This window comes from Falco cherrug, chromosome 8 (genome assembly GCF_023634085.1).
Source record: "Falco cherrug isolate bFalChe1 chromosome 8, bFalChe1.pri, whole genome shotgun sequence".
In the NCBI taxonomy this organism is placed as follows: domain Eukaryota; kingdom Metazoa; phylum Chordata; class Aves; order Falconiformes; family Falconidae; genus Falco; species Falco cherrug.
Genome location: NC_073704.1, coordinates 16,505,076 through 16,525,696, shown reverse-complemented (window position 1 = coordinate 16,525,696; position 20,621 = coordinate 16,505,076). Strand labels below are relative to the sequence as shown.

At 45.5% G+C, this 20,621-nt stretch overlaps 1 protein-coding gene across 5 annotated transcripts in view; it reads left to right on the top strand.

Annotated features, from left to right (window-relative positions):
• Positions 1–281: 281 nt before the first annotated feature.
• Positions 282–20,621, top strand: part of ITPRID2 (ITPR interacting domain containing 2) — a 53,600-nt gene continuing 33,260 nt past the window's right edge. For 3 of the 5 annotated variants that reach the window (XR_008733658.1, XR_008733657.1, XM_055719260.1), the window contains exons 1-10: positions 282–425; positions 792–1,071; positions 1,215–1,263; positions 6,637–6,686; positions 7,541–7,597; positions 10,352–10,388; positions 11,698–11,796; positions 12,290–12,498; positions 13,431–14,125; positions 17,764–17,836. Coding sequence is in view for 3 of the 5 variants with exons in the window: in XM_055719260.1 (XP_055575235.1) it covers positions 852–1,071; positions 1,215–1,263; positions 6,637–6,686; positions 7,541–7,597; positions 10,352–10,388; positions 11,698–11,796; positions 12,290–12,498; positions 13,431–14,125; positions 17,764–17,836 (1,489 nt within the window). In the remaining 2 variants the exon portion in view is untranslated. Of the gene's footprint in view, positions 426–451; positions 610–791; positions 1,072–1,214; positions 1,264–2,595; positions 2,740–6,636; positions 6,687–7,540; positions 7,598–10,351; positions 10,389–11,697; positions 11,797–12,289; positions 12,499–13,430; positions 14,126–17,763; positions 17,837–20,621 lie in introns of those variants that run through there. The other 2 variants (XM_055719261.1, XM_055719263.1) reach the window with 2 other exon arrangements.

Here is a 20,621-nt window from a genome sequence, read left to right as displayed (position 1 = left end):
GGCCAGGCTGGCCGCCCTCTCCGCCGCCGCTCGCCCCGCACTCCCATTCCCTGAGGAAAAAGTGTCACAGGCGCCCTCCCGCCGGCTACGCATCTGTTTTGGGCTGGTACCATCTGCCCGCACGCAGCCGGCCGGCCGGGCCCGGCCACGGAGCGCCCCGGCGCCCTGCCAGGCCCGGCGTGGGGGACTCTCCGCGGGCCCGGGCCCCGGCCCCGGCCAGCCCGGTCCCCGGCCCCCGCGCCCCTGCCCCGAGGCGGCCGCGGGCCGGTGCGGGCGGCCCGGCAGGAGGCGAGCTGCCGCCGGCCCCGCTGCCGTCACGTGGCCGCCGAGTTTTCTCCCCGCAGCGGTATGAGGAAGTCGCAGCCGCCGCCGTCCGCAGCCCGGGCGGGCGCAGCCTCCGCCGCCGCCGCCCCGCGGCGCGATATGTGAGTAGCCGCGGGCAGGGCGCCGGGCCGGGCCGGGCCGAGCCGAGCCCACCACAGCCTAGCCCCTTGCCCTCCCGCTGCGCCCCGGACAGCGGTGGCGGTAGCCGGGCGGGCCCGGCGGCAGGGCCGCTGCGGGCACCTGCGGGGCTGGGAGCAGCCGTCCGGGGGAAGCCGGGGGGCGGCGGTGAGTGGGTCTGGGGGCGGGCCGGGGTGGGGGCGTGAGCGCGGGGCGGGGCGGCAGCGCTCCCGCAGGGCTGCGCCGACGGCGGCCCCGCGCCCCCCGGCGGCCCGTCCCCGATCGCGGCCCCCGGACGGAGGGACGGGACGGGACGGGACGGCTCGGCTCCCCTTTCCCTCCCCCGGCAGGCTGGCTCTCTCCGGCACTCGCCTCCCGGCGTGAAGCCCCCCGCCGGCGCCGCCGTCCCGATGGAGGAGCCCCCGGCGGCGGAGGAGTGGCAGGGGGCCACCCAGAAGAGGAAGGCCTGGGCCAAGAGCCGGGACTCCTGGCAGGCGTCGGAAGCGGAGGATCTCTCGGCAGCGGCGGCGGCGCTAGCCCGCGGCGAGGAGGAGGAGGAAGAAGAGGAGGAAGAGGAGGAGGAGGAGGAGGACCTCGCCGGCGGAGAGCTGCCGCTGGCCGCAGAAGCAGGTGGGTTTCGGGGGGCGGCAGCCCGCGGGCCGCTGGGACCGCCGGGACCCCCGCGGGGCGGCAGCGGGGGCGGCCGCGGGGGGCCGGCCCCGCCGGGCGGGCTCTTGCTGACGGGCGGCTCTTCTCTCCTGCTCTGCCCTCAGGCCGCAGCGTTCCCAACGAGAAGATCGCGATATGGCTGAAGGACTGCAGGTGGGTGCTCCCGCCGGGCCTGCCCCCGCCGCCCCGTTCCGGCTCCCGCCGGCGGGTCGCTGCGGTGGGGCCGGGCCCCGCGGCCGCCGTTCCCCAGCGGGGCGCGGGCCGGGCGGCGCCGTGTCGCGGAGGGCGGGAAGCCTCGCCCGCCTCCCCTCCCGCCGGTTAGCGGGCACCTCGGCGCGCCGGGGCCGCGTTTGCCGCGGGCGCTGTCGCGACCCTTCGTGGACAAGAAGCCCCCGTCGGCTCGGTGGGGGCCATACCGCCGGCCGGGGTCACGGGTGGAGCAGGAGCGCACGTAGGGGCGGCCGGGGGAGAGCTGGCGCTGGCACCTTTTCTCCCCTTGGCCTCGTTAACGAGGCTGAAGCTCTTCAGCCGCTAAGGGTCAGGCAGACAGCGCTGTTCGGCTCAGTTTGTCACCGAGGGGTTCCAGTTTAAAGCCTCCCCTGCTGCCCTGCCTGGTTGTTGCTGCAGAGCTAAAGCAACGGTGCCCCCGCGGCAGTGGCCTCTGTGCTTCTTCAGGAGTGATGGCACGATTTAGGCTAACTTGATTTATCCAAGTGTCTCTCCGTGTCCTGCCACCCTTAGCCTGAGACTTGTATCTATTCCATGTTTCTGTTACAAAATACTTCCCTGCTGTTTGGAACAGGCTGATGACATTACTCTTTCTTCATCCTCAGTCACGTAAAAGCATAAATGCTACATCCAGTAGCAGCTGCTTTTGTCCTGTCTTTTTCTCCGTTCAATCCAGGCAGCCTTTGGAGCCAGAGCTGATGGGGAAAAGCTAACAATTAGCTTTCCACTAACTAACAATGATGTTTCGAGACCTCCCCTACTGAAGGTTTCTGGCTTCCTTCTTTTAGAAGCAGCTACATTAGGATGAAAATTTATCTCTCCGTTAGCCGTGCCTTTGTGATCTTTGATCCAGTAAGCAGATCACTGAGCTTACTCCCGTAACCGAAGCGCATGTTCCTTTATAACTACAGGGTCCTTGGTATAGTTTTCCTTGGATCTTTACAGGCTGTACCTTGGAGGTCGTGTTGGCAGCAAGAGGCTTGAAGTTGTACTGTATCCCAAAAATGTGATATTAAGACCTGACAGACCTTTCTTCCAGAATGCCAGAATGGGAGAGGATTTTTTCTAACTTTACCTGAAATCTGGTGTCCTGTTGGTCTGGCAAAATATATCCTTAAAAATAAGTGTTATGAATTCAGTATGTTGTTAGAAATATTTTTTGAGTGGGGAGGGAAAAAAGTGTAGTGGAGGGGGAAGAGGCCCCTGAGGGAGAAATTCCTCCTAATGCTGCAGTGCCACTTATCTCCGTATCTGCAGGATTTCTGTCTAGAATCTTCCCTGGCCCTATGATCATTACCATTTCCATAGCACAAACCTGCAAACTGACAATGTGAACATCTAATGGATGGTCACAAATCTTGAGTAGTAACGCAAAGCTTGCAGTTTTATTCCTGTGCTCTGGTAAGTATCTGTTGTTAAAACTGGCACCAAATGCTTCTATGAAATATGTTTGCATCTCTGGCAGTTGATTCCCCAAATATGGGTGTTTTATTTTACATGGTATTTCTGTATTTTACACACAAGGCAACAGAGCACAAGTTTACCCTTTCGCTAATACGGAGATGCAAATTTAGTTAATAAGTGTTTGTGAAACCTATTGTGGCCCTTCACAGAAGTCTTTTAAAGTATTAACTATTTACTGTTGCAGATCTTTTCAGAAGAATCTTGTGTTCTCCTCAGAAAGATAAAATCTGTGGTTTTTTTAAAGATCTCTTAAAGTAACCAAGCTATTCAGACCAGAGTTAGCCTCTGACTCCGTAACGTGCAGAGTGCATTCATATACGGTTCGTATCTGGGAGGTGCGGTCCCAGCTGCCTGCAGTGGTGCACAAGTCCTTGCATTTTATAACTGCAGAACGGTTTCGTTTCTTTGTATCTAATACACATGTGAGCAGTAGCTAGTGTGTGCAGTAAAATGATTATTCAACTTGCAATGTTACGAAATGTTTGTATGTATAAAAACCCTGAACTGATTGTTTCTTGATAACAATGTATATAGGAAAAGTGGACAGTGTCAACAGAGGACAGAATAGCCCTACAGATACTATAGTGTGTTGTTCAAAAAAGAATACTTGAAAAAAAAAGTTGTGAAATTTACAGTTGTTGTCCTTGAAAATTCTTACTTGTTTGATAACACTTTTTGCTGTGGAGCTTTGATTGCTACAAAGCTCTGTTGTAAAAATATAACCATTGCTACAAGTGAACATTCAGTTAGGAAAATAAAGTATTTTCTTTGTTACATATTTTTTAAAAGCAGTCCTTCCCATTTTGTCTGAGATTCTATAAGCTTTTGTGAGTTGTACATCAGAAGAAAATTGGCACTTTAAAAATCTCATTTTCTGGTTTGAGTTGGCAGCAGCACAAAAAACCTTAGTATCAACCTACTGCATAAATAGATCAGCTTATAAGATTTATTCCTTTGTTTGTTTCCAAAAGCATCCACAGTGTTATAATATGGATAAAAAGAATTACTAGCTGTCCCTTGATACTCATGTTAGAGGTCTAGGGCTCTTATTACTTGGCATCTCTGTTTCACATCTACTTTGGAGGAGAGAGGAAGGTTCTTAATATCCCATGCTATTTAACTTGGTAGACGCAGGTTTTTAGTTTTTTTTAAAAAAATGATCACAGCAAAAGAAACAAAAAAGCAAGTATGTGTCATACTGTGATAAGAATTGTGGAGGCTTAAGAAGTGTCGGATGCTACCCAAAGTTTCTGTTTCATTCATGTTTTGGGAATCACATGCCTTTGAGAAAGGCATTTTTTGCTCTCTGCCTGGTACCTTGTAAAGGCATTTTGAAGTAATAAGAAAGCTTACAAAGGTTTCTCGTTGTAACTACTGTAAAGCTAAGACAGGAAACACAAGTGTTTGTATTATATTGATAGAAAAGAAGAAATTTTTGTCGACTCTGTGGTGACTTGTGTTATTTTGATTGAGTATATTTAGATTCTGCTAGTAATACAGGGGATGCGGGAGGTATTTAGGAGCCATCTCCTGTAGATGTGCAGGAAGTGAGTTCTTGAAATGCCTCAGAAAGAAGAGATTTTTTTGCTTTAAGTTTAAAATAAACATGGCCTCTGCCCAATTAAGGCTTTAAAAGCTGAAATCTAAACACTTTCACAGCACAGTGCAAAACCCTTGTCCCATTCCTGAAGATCACCCTACCACAACAGGTAGCTGAGTAAAGAAACCTCTGGGATGAGAGGAAGCCCTGAGGCTGTGCATGGTCCTCTTACCTGCTCAGTGCCTACCTCCCATGGTAATGTGGACATCAAGAGTTCTGTTTGTTCTTTTGTAGACCAATATTGAGAGAAGTTATTGCCATGTATGTTAAAATACAACAATAAATGAGTGAACGCAAATGGAAAACCGTAGGATCCCTTGATCCTGACACACACCCATTTACTAGCTCTTTGCTCTTTGCTGGCTGCCCTTGGGTTGCTGTTGGCCTCCCCATGCTGCTCCTCCCCAGCTGCCACACAAAGGCTGCAGGGATGTGCTGGGGACCTGCCGTTCCGCACCTTCGGCTGGGAGACCTCATCCTGAGGGCCCAGCAAGTGAAGGGTCCCCCCAGCCCGACCCTGCCTGAGTGCACGGGGCTGAGATGGAGCTCATGGGCCTTGCTGGTGAAAAACAGCCTGGCATGGAAAGGCAGAGCTGTTCGTGCTGTTGTCCAGGACGATTTTTGTGCAGCTACTTGTCACTCCTTTAAACTCATATTGTGTCTAGTTATTAAATGCAAGTTATTAAAAGACAGGGGGTATAAGGCAGCTGTGCTTGTGTGCAGCAGTGCAAGCAGGACAGCAGATGGGTGGTTGACAGGGCTGCTTTTCTGGTAGCTGCTAACATGCTGTAGAGGTGATGGACTTAATTTCTGAAGGAAAATGATAGCTTTGATGGTTGCTTTTACCATTTTCTGCCAGGTGGTGTGTGCAGCAGTGGCCTTGGCTGTCAAAGTCACTGCCAGCAAGTTTCTGCATCGAAAAGGTAGAGACGTTGAAGTAGCCACCAGGGAAGGAGAGGGAGAAAGATGGGAGCGCACCCATCAAAGCCACAGAGTAAACAACTGGCATAGTTACTACTTCAGAACATAAGGCTTGTTGTAGCGTGACAGGTTTAGACAATATGCCCTAAGTTTTTTCAAACTTTCACAGAACAGGGACACAGAAACCTGGGAGATCTGGGCCTGGGCAGAGTCTCTCCTGTCACTCGAAACACAGTTGTGCACCTGGATGCTCTGGCTGTTTGCCTTGGTGTCTCACCGTGGCAGGGCTTTGCTTAGCTTCATGAAAGATACATTGAAGTGAGCTTGTTTCCTATCAGAAGGCCACACATGGAAAGAATAAACTCTTTTCAGAGAGGAAAGAAAAATAAGGTTGTGAAGTGTAAGGTCTATTAGAAAGCAGATGCAAACTTCCCTTGCTTAATTTGGCCATGGCACCAAAACAAATACTGTATCAGAGCACTGTTTACTTTCAGGTCTTTGGGCAGGTTTATATGTTTGTCTAATTAAGGACCCAAATGAAACTTACATAATATAGGCATGTAAATCATTTGCTTTCCCCTTCTTTATGAGTATTATATCTCTGAATTTGTTTTGGGCTTTGAGAATTAATGCTGCGTTACTTAATAGTGACAGGCCTTTGGCTAAACGTGTCTCAGAGACAAGGTGTGTGAACCTAGAGACCTGCTGTTCGTGCAGTTTCTGCTGCTCCTTCTGAGCACCACGAGGTTCAGCAAATCCCCTGCCCTTCAGGGAGCAGCAATAGGAGGGGTCGTCCAAATAAGAGCCGACATGAAGAGTCTATCAAGTATCAGAACTAGCAAGTGACAGCTAACATAGCTGTCAAGGGTTTTATCTTGGTCCTGATCACCAAATACAGCTTTTCACCCCTTTCTCCAAGAAGTTTTAAATGTGTAGAAAAATGGCAACAGTTTTTGTCATATAAATAAGATTGAATTAGTCCATCCAAAACCCCATGCTCATTTTTTCTGGGTGTTTTTCTGAGAAGCCCATGATTTTCCTCAACAGAGGGCTGCTGACCCTGAAGCTGTGCTGGTGCCTGGTGTTTGAGCATTGCAGTTATTATTAACCTGTTTCGTTGTTTTTCCCTACAAGGAGTATTTGTTCAGAGGGCTGGGGATTGTTTAGGAAGTTATTGCCAGTCCTCAGATGTTTGTGCTTTCTGGGGGCGGAGGGAGGGACAACTGCTGTTATCACACGCTCGTTACACACTGTAAGGAAGGACATGAAGCAGCAAGTTTTTAAAGTAGTATTAATCTCTTCTGTGGTTTCAGAACGCCTCTGGGAGCCTCCCTGGATGAGCAAAGCAATCCTCTGTTGAAGGGTAAGGAAAGGCTTTACCTACTAAAATCTCTTTTGCTGGGAACTGTGCTTTTGTAGATGTTCGCCTGAGACCTCACTCTTTAGCGGTGGCACAAACCACAGCCTAGTTGGTGTCGCTGAGTTACTCTCTATGTAAAGCAATTGTGCCTGAGAAGCTGGAGAAGGGGGAAAAGATTTTGAATAAGTCTTTCTGGAGAGTTTAGTTAAAGCCCTAAAAAACATCCCCAAAAATGTGCAGAATGGGCATGTTGTAATTTCCTTTCTGAGAGGGTGAGCATTAGGCAGTCTCTGCCACTAATAACTCTGCTTGCCACACCTGAAAATTTTACTATCTGAGCAGGTCCAAATACTGAAGTTCAAAGTACAGCGAGAATGTGCAGGTAGTGACAGGGTGCAGAGGAATTACTTGCTGGGCCTGGAATCTTTGCTTCAACTCTTAATCCAGTACAGGGAGAGCAAGGGGAATGCCTATGCTGGGTTTAGACTCTGGATCACCCTGGTAAGATGTCTGGAGGATAGATAATGTAGCAGCAGAAGGCACAGATGTGTTGGGTGGTACCTCCAGGTTCCCACTTGCAATTAATTGGCTTGCAGGTTGACTCAGGGATGATTCTGAGGGCAAAACTAAAGCGGTGTTGTAGTTGTTCTTTTTAAAAATAATTTTTATGTGTTCTCAACTGTAACTTCTCACTTCTTAGTGCATCTTTACTGTATGAGTAATGCAGGGATTGTAAATACAGTCTGGTTGTATCCTGCTGTATCAACTGAAGTGTCTTGCTAATATCTGTAGTTAAGCTGTTGGAAAGAAAACATTGCAGCATTCTAGTTGTTGAACTGTTAACTGTACATTTTCAGGCATGCTGGTGAGAAATGGAGGAAGTTTTGAAGATGACTTATCCCTGGGAGCCGAAGGTGGGTGTGGCAGGATTATGACTCTTTTTCTAGAGAAAAAAAACATTATGTTCAGTCGTCTGATTTTTATTTTGAAAGACAGCATTTCCCTCTGGTCAAAGGCAGTTAGTTGATAAAGCTGGCCAGAAACCCAGCATGAAGCACATAGAAAAATGCAGGAAGATTTCCTTTTTGAGTTTATTAGACTGTCGCTAGTGTTAAACATTCTGGTCTAACCTGAAGGTTAGAGGGAGGCCTGAATTCGCTTCTGCCTTCTCATTTTAATGCCCACAGTGGCAGCACAGCCTGGAGCACTCACTGAGGCTCTGAGAAAGTGGTTTCTCTTACTTGCTCTTCTTGTCCATGGGTTACTCTTGGCAACCATGCATGCCCCACTTCCACTGAATCCCTTGGGAGTGCCATGTGCGGGCTTTTGAAAGGAGAAATGAAATTCTGTCAGCCAAGAGGCAATCCCATTAAGGGCTAAGTGCTTTTGAAAATGAAAAGCCCCAAAGCTGAGTAAGTACTTTGGATCAGCCATGACACACACTTTGCTGTCGCTAGCTGCTTGCCATTTCTTTCTCTTCCCCTTTTTAGGGGGAAGGACATGTGGCTGTTCATGGTGGACTTCTTTGTAGAAAGGTACTTCTAGCATCTCTTGGTTATGGGCTAGAAGTGTTCATAAACAAACAAAAGCACTGTGGATCCTGTTCTAACAGCAGCGTCTTGAAATAAAATAGCAAAAAGACAGTCTCACAACCTGGGTCCTGGGGTTATCTGGAGGATAGAGGATATAAGACAATGTCTGTTCTCAGTGTAAAAGAAAAACAAAAAGGCAAAGCCACTCCCCCACTTTAGCTTTTAGTGATTTTTGAATTATAGCTTTTTCAAAGTGTCAAAACTTGTATAGTAGAAAGCCCTTTTTTCCACAGCAGTCTTGCCAGTGGTGTCAAAGTAGTGGGACAGGGCCTGGAGGAAGGAAATGTCTTTAATTTTTAAAGAGTCAGGGCTTCTAAGGAAAACAGTTGATCTGATGACCTTGATCTGATAATGATGGAGAAGCAGTAAATGAGTCCTTTACTGCAATAGATTAAATAGGATTAAATTTTCTTTCTGACAGTCTTTTCTACTTGTTAGATTGCCTGCAGTACAAAGATTTCATAGGGAAAGTTTCTTTGTAATGATAATCCAAGCTCTGAGTGTATGATCAAGAGTACAAGAGTCAGTACATTTTAAAACATCATGTCACTTTTTTCTTTTCATTTTTTTTGCCTTATCATTCCCAAGGATTTCTGGGGTTTATGAGCCTTTAGCATTATTTAGGGAGAAGGTTGTTTCCCTCCTTTTCAGATGATAAAGGTCCCAATAATAGAATCGCTGGCTGATTTTCCTGGGTAAGGATGCAGGTATTTCTGCTGGGCTTTGCACCCCATTCGAGAGCAAGGGAACAACCGAGGAGCTTGGAGCAGGGCTGCGTGCCCTGCCAGACAAGACAGCCCCTTTGAGGCTGGTATGAGTGGCCTGCCCTTGTGCACCCATGACTGCCTGAACCCAGATACAAGCCAGAGCCCTGTGTGAATGGTATGGAGGACATCAGGCAGGGTCCTGTAACCCCACCCCCCTACAGAGCTGTTAAAACCCGTGGTTTAGCTGTTCAAACTAGTTGCCAGCTAATCCATATAGATAGGCTGACCTCCATATTATAGGCAAGAATATAAAAAAAAACCAGATGTGTCTGCATTTTGTATACACTTGCGTGTCTTTGTGGTGCCTCTTCAAAACAAGAGAGAGGTTGTGGAGGTTTCCATGTTTTGCTCTCACTTGCTGACTGTAAGTTGCTGATGCAGCAAGTCGAGGTGCAGCGTTTTCCTGGCAGCACATTTGACATTGCTTTGCTCTTTTCATAGCTGATTCTGAAGGCCACTATAACATATGCATGCTCCTTGCCTGTCTCCTGGGGCAAGTTTGTTAATGTTGAGTCATGTCTTTGGGGAGCCCATAATTTAAGACTGGGGCTCAACTCTCTGGCTTGACAGGGTGTTGATTTTCTGAAAGAATAATGCTGCCTGGGATGTTCCCATGTGGAGCTGGGCCAGTCCAGCTGCAGAAAGTGCTGACTTCCCTGTCAGAGGCTGGTGACCAGGTGCTTGGTACCTGGTGGCCGGCCTCCCTCCAGAGCCCTCTTGACTTATAAGTGCGGCCACCAGTCCCACCAGCACCTCAGGCTTCACCTAGCTGCTGTCCATGGGTCACGCAGCTTGGGCAGCCAGGACCCTGCCCCACGTTGAGAGCAGTCTGTGCTGATGGAAAGACTAACAAATATGGTCTCAGTACCTGGCTGTGGGGCCAGCTGCTGTCCTTGCATTCTTGGCATTCTCTACCAGGTTGCAGGCCTGCTTCTCCTCTTCCCAGTCCCACCCCAGGAACAGCCCTGCAGCTGGTAACGCATATTCAATTGCAAAGGAATAAATGGTTTATATCATAATTACTAGTTTGCCCCATGATAAATTTCAAGTTAATATGATTAATGGCAATATGTAAATGACAATGTGTGTCCATGTGAGATTTTATTTTAAACAGAGCCTGAGTAAACCAGATCACCTCTGTATCAGCCATGTCCTAGAAACCATTGACAATCATATTTATAGGGGAAGAGAAAAATCTGGCTTGTGCAGGAGTATTGGTAAATGTGCTCACCGCCTGCCTCTTTGTATCGGTTGTGGGAGGTGTAATTCTGAAGGGGTCTTTATGTAACATCTTTTTGTTTCTCTACAGCTAATCAACTACGGAGTGATACCCAAATGGAAACATGGTAAACATATTTGTTGTTTGTTTGTTTACTTCAGAGGATTATTCATACTGGAGGATGGGAGGGAGAGGGGGCAGTGGAAGTCATGGAGGCTACCTCAGAGCTAAAGCTCTTCTGCTCATTTCTGTTTATGTGAGAGGGAAGAAGATCCAGATAACACAGAAACAGCCATTAAGGGGACGCAGAAAAAAAATGCAGATTTTTGTTCTTCCAGCAGATCTGATGTGGGTTTTGGAGTAGCAGGGGGAAAACAGAGAAATGGCAAATCTAAGTAACTTAGTATGATTTACCTTCTTTGCCTCACTGATCCCTCACCATTTCAGAAATTTCAAGGGAAAATTAGTTTTGCCTTTCAAAGCAGATGTCCTTTGGGAATGGGGGAAAAAAAGGCTTTGAGAGAGGAGAGGGTCCATGCTTTATAGGGAAAGCTTCTAAAAAAAATGTGCTGAAACTAAAACCCTGTTGAGACTTGAGCAAATACCAGCACAGCCCATGTGGGCAGCATTCTTGCTACTCCTCCTGAGCCAGGCTCTGTAAATGTGCTTTTAGGTGAATCCTCTGTCTTTGGTTTCATGGTAGGGGTTCTGGGGTGTGTGTGTGTGTGTGTTGAGAGATTTGTATGGTAAAATTCACCCTGGAAAAGTTTGTCCCCCAGAGGGACTGGCAGTAACAGTATGTTTGAGCCCAGGTCACCGCCAAATGCTGAGGTGGCTTCTCCAGATTCAGGGAGGAAATAGTTTGGGATTGGGAAAGATTCTGGCCAGCAGTCTGGGCTGGAGCTTGTCTTGCTCTGTTTCCTCCAGCCTGAAGCCTCTTCAGCTTCCCCAGCCACCGCTGGGGCAGCTCACAGCCTTGTGCTGCTGGTGAGTGGCCCCTGGGGGTGAGGGGGAGCTGGGTACCCAAGGCATGGAGAGGTGGCCCTGCCACGGAGAGGTGACCCTGCTGGAGGAGGCAGTGGCACAGGGAAGGCAGGGAAAGGCAAGGCAGGATGGCTCACCAAGGCTGGGCTTCCTCGCTGGAGGAGGGTGGGATTGGGGAGGGTGGGGCAGCAAGGGGAGGTCAGGGATTTGTCTTCTCAGCTTGCATTTGCCTTCAGATCCTTACTGCCTATGTATGTTTTTACTGAGGCATCCCAGGATTTGCTTTTGTTACTGTATTTCAATAAATGACATGGCTAATATAAACCAGGTAGCACTGCAGGGGAAAAGAGAAATTCAGCAGCGCTGGAGGCTTAGCTCTCCTCTGAGACAGAGAATCAATTCCCCAAAGGAAAGGGGTTTATTGCAGGGGTCTTCTCCGTTTGTGTTGACAGCAATGGTGTTCTGGCGAAGGAGAGGAGGCTGCAGTTCCACCAGAAAGGGAGAAGTATGAACTCGACCGGGTCTGGAAAAAGCAGTGCAACTGTCTCAAGGTAAAAGAGTGCTATGCTTTGAAGGTCAAGGTAAAAGAGTTACTATGCTTTGAAGGTCTGTTCCTCAGTTAAATGGATGTGGCTTGATTTATGTGCATTGTTGCATTTAGTAGCCAAGACGGGAATTTTCATTTGGTTCCTTGAAAAACTGCTGTTTGTTTCCAGCTGTGGTTTGCAGTAAATACTGACAAATGAGCCTAAACTTCAGAAATGTCTGAAATTTTAATGACATTTTCCAAGCTTTGCAGAATAAGGGCTGACTTTATAAATTGCAAGATTGGATCTGAGATGTGTCTGGGCTGATGGCTTTGGTGACGGGAACCAAAACTTCAGATGCAGAGATCTCCACAATTTTTTCCTAAAGTAGGCTGAGCTGTAGGAGTCAAAAGTTCAATAGACCAAAGGGTCAATGGGGCTGAATTAGCAGTTGGACAGAAGGGACTCGGTCTTAAAACGAGACAAGTAGATAATAAACATCTTTTCATTTGTCTAGTGTTTCTGAATTACTGGAGCTTTATGAAGAAGATCCTGAAGAAGTGCTCTATAACCTTGGGTTTGGACGAGATGAACCAGATATTGCTTCAAAAATTCCAGCAAGATTTTTTAATTCATCATCATTTGCCAGAGGGATAGATATTAAAGTGTTTTTGAATGCCCAAATACAGCGCATGGAAGTGGAAAATCCAAATTTTGCTTTAACAAGTAAGTATGTTTTTGAAGCAGAGTTTATTTTGAAGTTTTTGAACTATGTAAACATCCCCAAAAGAAGGTATGTATCTAGTATTCTGGCAAATCCCCTTTACAGCCTAAAGGACAAATTCCATTCAAAATCCATAATAAAATTCTTGCTTGGTCTTAAATACGGCAAGAGGTGACCATCAGTGTTGTACACCTTGGGGTGAGGGGAAGGAGTTTAAAGGGGGGGAGGGAAATGAAAGGCATGCTGTAAGATACGCTGCCTGCTGGTTTGTATCGTTCCTGTCTCTTGCTCCTAAGCTTGTCTTCTGCTGTAGCTTTAAAGCACTGAAACAAATAGCAATATCCATCTCTTTCTTGTGTTCTGGGTATCCGGGTGAGATTTTTGAAAGCTGTCAGCAGTGACCTACTTCTGTCGTTGTTAAAATCTGGGCCAGTATTTCTATTGACTTGGACAGGAGCTTTGTTAGGTCAGTAATGAGCATTGCTGAATTGAGGGCACAGCTGAAATGTCCTCTTCTAGTTTTAGATGGAGAGAGCGATGCAAGTAACCCTTTTCTTCTTAGCACTTTGTAAATTAACTTGCACTTGCATACCTGTGTCCCTTTTGTACTTTCTGAAAGCTTTCCATACTGTTCCTGTGCATTTAGTAAAGACCTCCTGCAAAAGTTTTTCCATTTTTTTCATACTGTGTGGTATCACTCTTCTGTTAGAGAACTAGGCAGTGTTCAGTCAACCTTTGGGGCCCTTGATGTAAGTAGGAGGGGATTTGGGGGTGAGGGTTGAGCAGAGGTTGTGATGAAAATTCCCGCTTCAGATATGATGAAAGAGCTGTCTCTGAGAATTCAAACCACTGTGTACAGATGGATCAACAGGTCTGGGATGTGTTGACAGCAAACGTCCTGGTAAACTCTGCCTTATGCTTCCTTCTTGTGCAGGTCGCTTTCGTCAGATTGAAGTGCTCACTACTGTGGCCAATGCTTTTTCTTCTTTGTATTCTCAAGTCTCTGGGACTCCTTTGCAGAAAATTGGTAGTATGAATTCAGTGTCTTCCAGCAAAGAGGCATCCAGCCCTCCCCCTTTGAATCGCAGCAATACAGCCAGTCGGTTAATGAAGACCTTGTCAAAGCTCAATCTGTGTGGCACACAGCAAGCTGATGGTAGTGGCTGCTCGACTCCTTCACCCGTTGAAAAAGGGAAAAGTCCAGCTGAACCAGGAGGTGAGGAAGATGATGATAAAAGTGAATCTAAATTACCAAAATACCCTAAAAAGAAGGACTCTCCCTCTTTTTTGGCTACTGTAAAGGAGGAGATAGCCAGTAGTCAGACAAATGCTGTGGACACAAATAAAGCTGCAAACCTTCCTGCTGGGACTGACAGTAAGCAAGAGGGTACTGTGCCTCCAGCAGATGTGCAAAGCAGCAGCTTGGCAAGTGCCCAGGATAGACCAAGTGAAGAATCTGGTCTTTTGGACTCACCAGGCCTCAGCAGTGATTCCAGTTCATCCAACTGCAGCACTGCAACGCAAAGGCTGCCTGCGCCATCACCGGGTAGAGACCCCTGTGCTCCCCTCGCAAACCCATCTGTAACGAATCTAATGCTGCAGCAGAAGGACTCCTTTGAGATGGAAGAGGTAGGTGGAGATATATGACTTTGTTTTTGCATACAGTTTACATAGCTTGCTGGCTGCCAGCAGAGGAATGTTCCCTGCTGTGTAGTTGACAGTGTTTTCTCCAGGAATACTTTAAATTCTCTGAGTGATAGGACAGTTGTCGCTCTCTCTTGGTTGTCGTTCTCTCTCGGTAGGCTGCTCTAATTGATCCTTTTAATGAAATAACTTGGTGCTGCTGCTGCTGTTGTTGTTCCTGACAGTCAGCAGGAAAGTTCTCATTCTTTTTTTCATCAAGCTCAGGTAATTGCAATCACTGGTGTAACTACTAGGAAATTTTCCTGTGGAAACAGATCTAGGTTAGGTTTTGTATATACAAAAGCCCTTGTATTTAAATTTTTACTTTCCTTAAACTGCTAAATGGAAATCATTATTTTTGTTGATTAAAAGTAAATTTAGTTTATTAATTGATACTCATTAAGGATAAATTTGTATAGAGCAAGAGCGTTGTTGCACACAAGGGAAAGGGACTGAGGTGCTCATCTTGTACAACTTTTGGTTTTGATGACAATCTACTGTATGTTGATTTGTTTGTTCTCTGGAAAACAGCTCACTGAAAGCTGCTGTTTGATGTGCCTTTGGCGATGACTTAGTTACAAATTCTGGTCTAGCTGCCTTTTAATATCTTCATAAATGCATGCCTATTTTTTGATTGGTAATTGTCCCAAAGGGATTTTAATTCCGAGGTTCCTGTGAGTGCTTTGTTTATTAGGCTAGTAAACATGCAGTCTACAAATTCAAGAATGCTATTTTTTTTACATAGACTCACACCTTGAATTTTAAGATCTGCCTTAACTTAGTAGATGTTTTATGAGCACACTTCAAAGTGGCTCATGTTAACAGTTCAGCAGTTAACCTTTTTGTCTGTGTGAAATTGCTACGTAAAATGAAGGATTGTGATTTCATTGGTAAAATGAGTGAAGAAAGCAAGTGAATAGAAAGCCCTCAGCATTTTACAGTGAATAATGGAATGATGATTTGGTAGATACTGTGTCTAGTGTCACATTGTAATTACAAGCTCTTCCAGATCAATTAATGCTGAAGTTGTAGTTGAAGGCACTCATTAAGCAGAAAAAGGTAATCTTGCCTCTTGTAGTTCCTGACACTTATCTGTGCATCTGTGTCCTCACCCACATGTTGTGTGGCCATCTACTGAACCAGAGCAAAGGACTAGTCCAGTTGGGAGGGGGGGAAAGAAATCAAGTGTATTTTAATTTATTTATTTTTCCTGGCTCAGTTTTCAGCCGGATAATTTTCTTGATCCCGTCTGTTGTGTAGCTGCACAGATGTTTGTATTGGCACAATGGGAGGGGTCTGAAAGACAATGCATTTTGCTAGAAATCCCAGAGGAGAAATACATTTTTTGGTATTCTTGGGCGAAGTTGAACAACTAATATGTGTATATATATATATAATAAAAGAGGAATGGAATTTTCCTTCAGAATAAGTTGGGACTGTAAAGGGTTATGACATGAAGAGGACTTGCTGAATTCTGCACAAGCCAAATGTGATGCATTTGTGAGGTTTTGGTTGACATACTTTGCAATCATGCCAGGGCATAAACACAGCTGTTTTGGCAAGATGACATGTGATGTGGGATGGGGTTGTGGTGAATTTTCGTTTACACAATATAATGTATACATATCAACTGCCTACAGATCCCTGGGAGGGAGAGATTTGATTTTGTTGAAGAAACTTTAGAACAATACCTGGCAGCGTGATTTTATTTTCATGCATCTCTAAGCAGGGCATAATGAACAATAAACTGTACTAGAACCAGTGACAATAACTCCTTCTCCCATTTTCGCAGTTTGGCTTGGAGTGCATTTATACACATAAGAAAGATGACAGATATATCAAGGAAGCTCTTTCCATGCTTACGAATGCCTTGGAGGTTTGAGCGCCCTTCGGAAGTCTGTGGCTGTGAAGATAGCTAGTGCGGGAGTGAGTCAGGGCAGGATTTCCCCCGAACACTGGCTCCTGAGGTGGCCAATTACAGTCCCGAAGGTCGTTCACCAGCATCAATATTGGCTGAAGGGACGGGGAAGGAGAGGGGAGCGCTCCTGCCTGCTCATGGAGCTGCGCCATGCTGCGGACACAGCCAGGATGCTGTCTCTCGGCCAAGGACAGGAGGTGGAGGGTACTTAGATGAGAAGAGGCTTAGCTGCTGGGAGGCTGCAAATTTAGCCGTCGGAAACTGGGAGGTTTGAGAGAATCAAGACACCTTTCCTGGAAGGCTACTCTGATCAAAGGGCCTGTAAGATTACTTGCTTGCTGTTCCTTCTTTTTTAATTTTTAAAATCTTTTCCTAAACATAAACGGTGAGCCCCTTCTATGCTCCCTTGCTTTTGGACGAAATAAGGATTTACCTCTTTGGTACAGCCTTCATCTCCGAAAGGAATAGAAGCCTTTTGATTTATTGTGCAGGAGTAATGCTGTTCACTTATTAAAAGTGATAAGTTCAGGCCAAGTACTTCTCAAAGCCCTTGTAACTGAGAAAATGCACCCTTGTGGCTGCTATACACAGAGTATCAGTGCAAATATAGCTGCTTCTTTAGCCAAATACTAATTTGGGCTTAAAACAATCAGTGTCCTGATTTTGCATTTTTAGGTTGATCAAAAATGGGGATGAAAATTTCATTGCTTGGCAATTTTGAAATTAGGCAGACAGCCTCTGAGAGGGAAGGCTTGGGGGTAGTTGGACAGGGGGTTTTGTGTGTGTGGACTTGCATGTGAACCATTAGATTTTTTTCTGGAGCACACAAAAGAGAAAATATATTCTAGGTTTTGAACTAAATGAAGGCCTCCCTGTTGAGTTTTTAGGCATATTGTTTTCATTGTTGGAAAGGTTGCTGAGAACTGCTTTCTTAATAAGGCTGTGTTTCACAAAGTGATTAAGTAATAAGATTAATTTTTTTGTAGTTTTAAGTTTCCCAGTTGAAATCTGCATGGCTCTGAATACATTATCTTCCTTTCTTGTACTGGAAGACACAAGAAATATTTCCACGTTTAGTGGTGTGGTGAAACCTGGAGTAGGTTCTGACAGGGTCTGGGTCCTTCTGGAGGATTGATGGCTTGTCAGAAATGGTAGGAGGATGACAGTCCATATGTGCTGACTTCTTGATGTATTTTTCTAAATGTATTTTGCTTGTCCTTTATATTCAAATGAGGGAACAAGAGAGCTGAATGGAAAAGACAGTTAATGTAAAGGTGGTCAAAGGTGTTTTCACACAGTTATTTTAGTATTTAGTATCAAAGAGGAACTGAGAACCCTCAGTGTTGTCACAGGATGTGATTTCCAAGTCTCTTTGCATGATGAATGTAACCAGAAGGGAGCTCTGTGCTGGCAGTGGGAGGTGCTGTCCTAAGGATCACTGTTCTCCTACAGGAGCATTGCTGAGTACCTAATGAAATAATACGTTAGGTTCAAGGAAATGCGATTTGCTCCGTCAATCATTACAGACTGGCAAAAAAAAAAAAACCAGGCAACAAACCAACACAAAGTCCCTTGCATGTCCAGTGCATGTAGTTTGGGCATTCTTAAGCACAGGTGAACATATTCCAGTCAGCCTGACAAAATATTAATCTCCTTTTCCTGACAGATCCAGAGTACAGAGGGGGATCTACCACACATTCCAGCTTCTCACCAGCTGGCAGTGACCAAGTCAAGGAAAGGTGAGTAGACTTCTGAGAGACAGCAGGACAGCCGAGTCCTCTCCTCTCTGAAGTGCTGATTCAGATACTTAAAACTTCTGAAGTTTCTTTTCTCTTTAGAAATAAAAAAACATCTGGGTTTCTTTTTCAGCTAAATCACAGAACATTACTGCAAAGTGGCAACCAAATTACAGGCAAGGCAACAGCCCTATAACCTCACTGGCTGTTTTCACTTTTGTACCATTGATGACGGCTCAGAGAGACTGAAATGATGTTAATTCAGATTGTGTGGGATTTTTCTTCCCTGGCAGAGCCTGTAATTCAAGATATACATTTAAACTAAGTTTATGTTGTTTTAAACCTAAATTGCATGATACATCCAGCTTTTTCCTATGTGCCTCTGCTCCATCTGCAGACTGGCTGCACGGAAGTCTAGTGTCTCTGCACCCATATGGAAATTGTATTCCTTCAGATGAGAAACTCTGTGCACTGGCTGTTGTGGCTCACTTAGTTTTTGCTTTCATGTCAAATTCTTGTTTATGTATTTTATGGCTTGGAAGAGGGACAAAGCTGATCTTTAAAGTAATTTGTTACTTTGTCCAACATTGGCAAGTGAAGTCCATTCTCTAGCTGTTACATGTAATTAAAGAAGAAATAGAGCTTGTTGCATTTAGTGAGATGGCTTTGTTGCAATGCAGTTTTTTGGTGAAACATGAATAGCATCTCTATAGACCTATGAAGAGAGGCAGAAACCCCTGTCTTAAATAGAGATCAGTTTATTTGCCTTTTCACAAATTAATTGACAGTCTTGTGAAATGTCAGCTGAATTGTGTTAATGTGGTTGAGAATGTTCTGGACTAAGCACTGAAGGTTAATGCCTGGTTATTAGAGATAGCTTGTGCTACTAGTTCAGCAGTGTTTTGCATGACACTGCATTGCAGTTGCTAGTCTTCCTCTGTTACAAAGAGAGGCCATCAAGAAGGACTGCCAGAAACTGCATCTCTAACTGTTCCCAGCATTTCTGCCTTGGCTGTATTTCGAAGTTCGTGATTACAGGCTTTGTGTGATTACACGTAAAGAGATGCACTCCTTACAGGGCAGGTCTCCTGTTTGCCTGGCCTTGGCAGTTTCAGAAAGAGCTTTTCAGAGAAAAGCAACTTAGGGAGCAAGGGGCTGCAGTCATGGAGGAGAAAAGTAGTTCTCTTTTTTTTGTCTGAAATGCTCGTTTTCTGTTTTCTGTTCCTGGTAGCTATCTTAGCCTGTTCTTCCTCTGTGCAAGAAAAAAAAAGTCAGCTGGTCCTTTGTGTACCTGCTGAAAGGTACCAGCAGTTCTAGCAAAGGGTCTTCAGTATGGCAGAAGCAGGGCATGCTGGCTTATGTTTCCCAGCTAGTGTATCCTACCGATTTCTGAATACACTTGGCATGGACTAGCAATGACACTTTTGTTATCATGAAAGTATTGCCTAGAGTTTTCTGTGACTTACCTAACAGTGGTGTCAATGCTGGTGGTAAGCCTGCATGTTTGCTAGAAGTTAGTCTGAGACCAACAATTTGTTTCATTTGGAGCATGTGGAAAGCTTAGGAATTTGTTCTATGTGAGTTTCAGTAAAATTGCCAAGGGGGAGAACATTTGGTGGAGAACTTACCCCAAATGTTCAACAACAGTAGTCAGTTTTGAGGGTTTTTTTGCAAGTTCTCCAACATGGGACAAGGTAGAGGCCTGTTTTCTCACAGAGCGCATGCTCATCAAGTTTGAAGGTATCCAGACTGAACGGTCAGTTGTTAAAAATGCTGGCCATTGTGTCTGAATGTGAAATGCCACTCTCACTAGCAGTCTTTTGTGGCAGGATCAGCATGAAATTCAAGCACTGGTCTTCTGTTGCAATGTGATTTCCGTTGATGGTCCTCATACAAACCCACCTCTTTCAGTGGTGTTGGCTCTACTGTACATAAGCACCCATAAACAAAAAAATTGTTCCAGATCAATGCTTCCCCTGAAGGAATCCATTTGTACTTTTTTTTTTTTCACGTAGGGGTATTGCTGTGTCAATTATCAGGGTTAGTGCTGTTCGATACGCTGCTATAAATCTTGCAGTGTCATTTTACATCTACACAGAGGGTTGTGGATGTTTTCCCTTGCATTTCCAACAGTTTTTAAGGCATTTTAGGAGGGCCTATAATAAGATGCAAAGTATTTGAATTACAATAAAAAAGATTCTCTTTCCTACTGAAACAGTCTGGAGACTTAAGATATGCTTGAGCAACACTGAGTCTAGTGCTGCTTAGACTCCCCATTAAAGCATGTTTCTCATTTCAGATTAGCTTTGTTTTGAAGTGACAAGCTCAGGTTCTCAAAGTGGCTTGCAAGTGATTGCTGTGCTATAGTACTGTCTTTGTTAAATGCTTTATAGTGGATACAAAGAAGTCTGTATCGTATTGACTAGCTTGATACACTCTTTAGGTTATGTCTTCCAAATGGTACTGAACTGAACTAGTTCATCCATTATGCCCAAACCCAGCGTTCTGGTTTTGTTGTTGCAGACCTCAAATGCAGATGTATTTTTGTGCGTGTGAGTTTTTTTAGGAACATGGTAGAGAAGGATGAAAAGCTTCAGTTGCTTTGCACTGTAAACATAGAGTGCTGCTAAATGTCCACTGTAAAAAAAAAAGCTTACTGCTAAGTTATCTGGAAGGAAGGTTTGTTAGTTAGAAAACAAAATTCTTCCTGGCATATTTATATAGCAACACCTTCCATTCCAAAAATGCCCAACAAACAAGACAAATATAAAAGAACCAAGTATTCTCG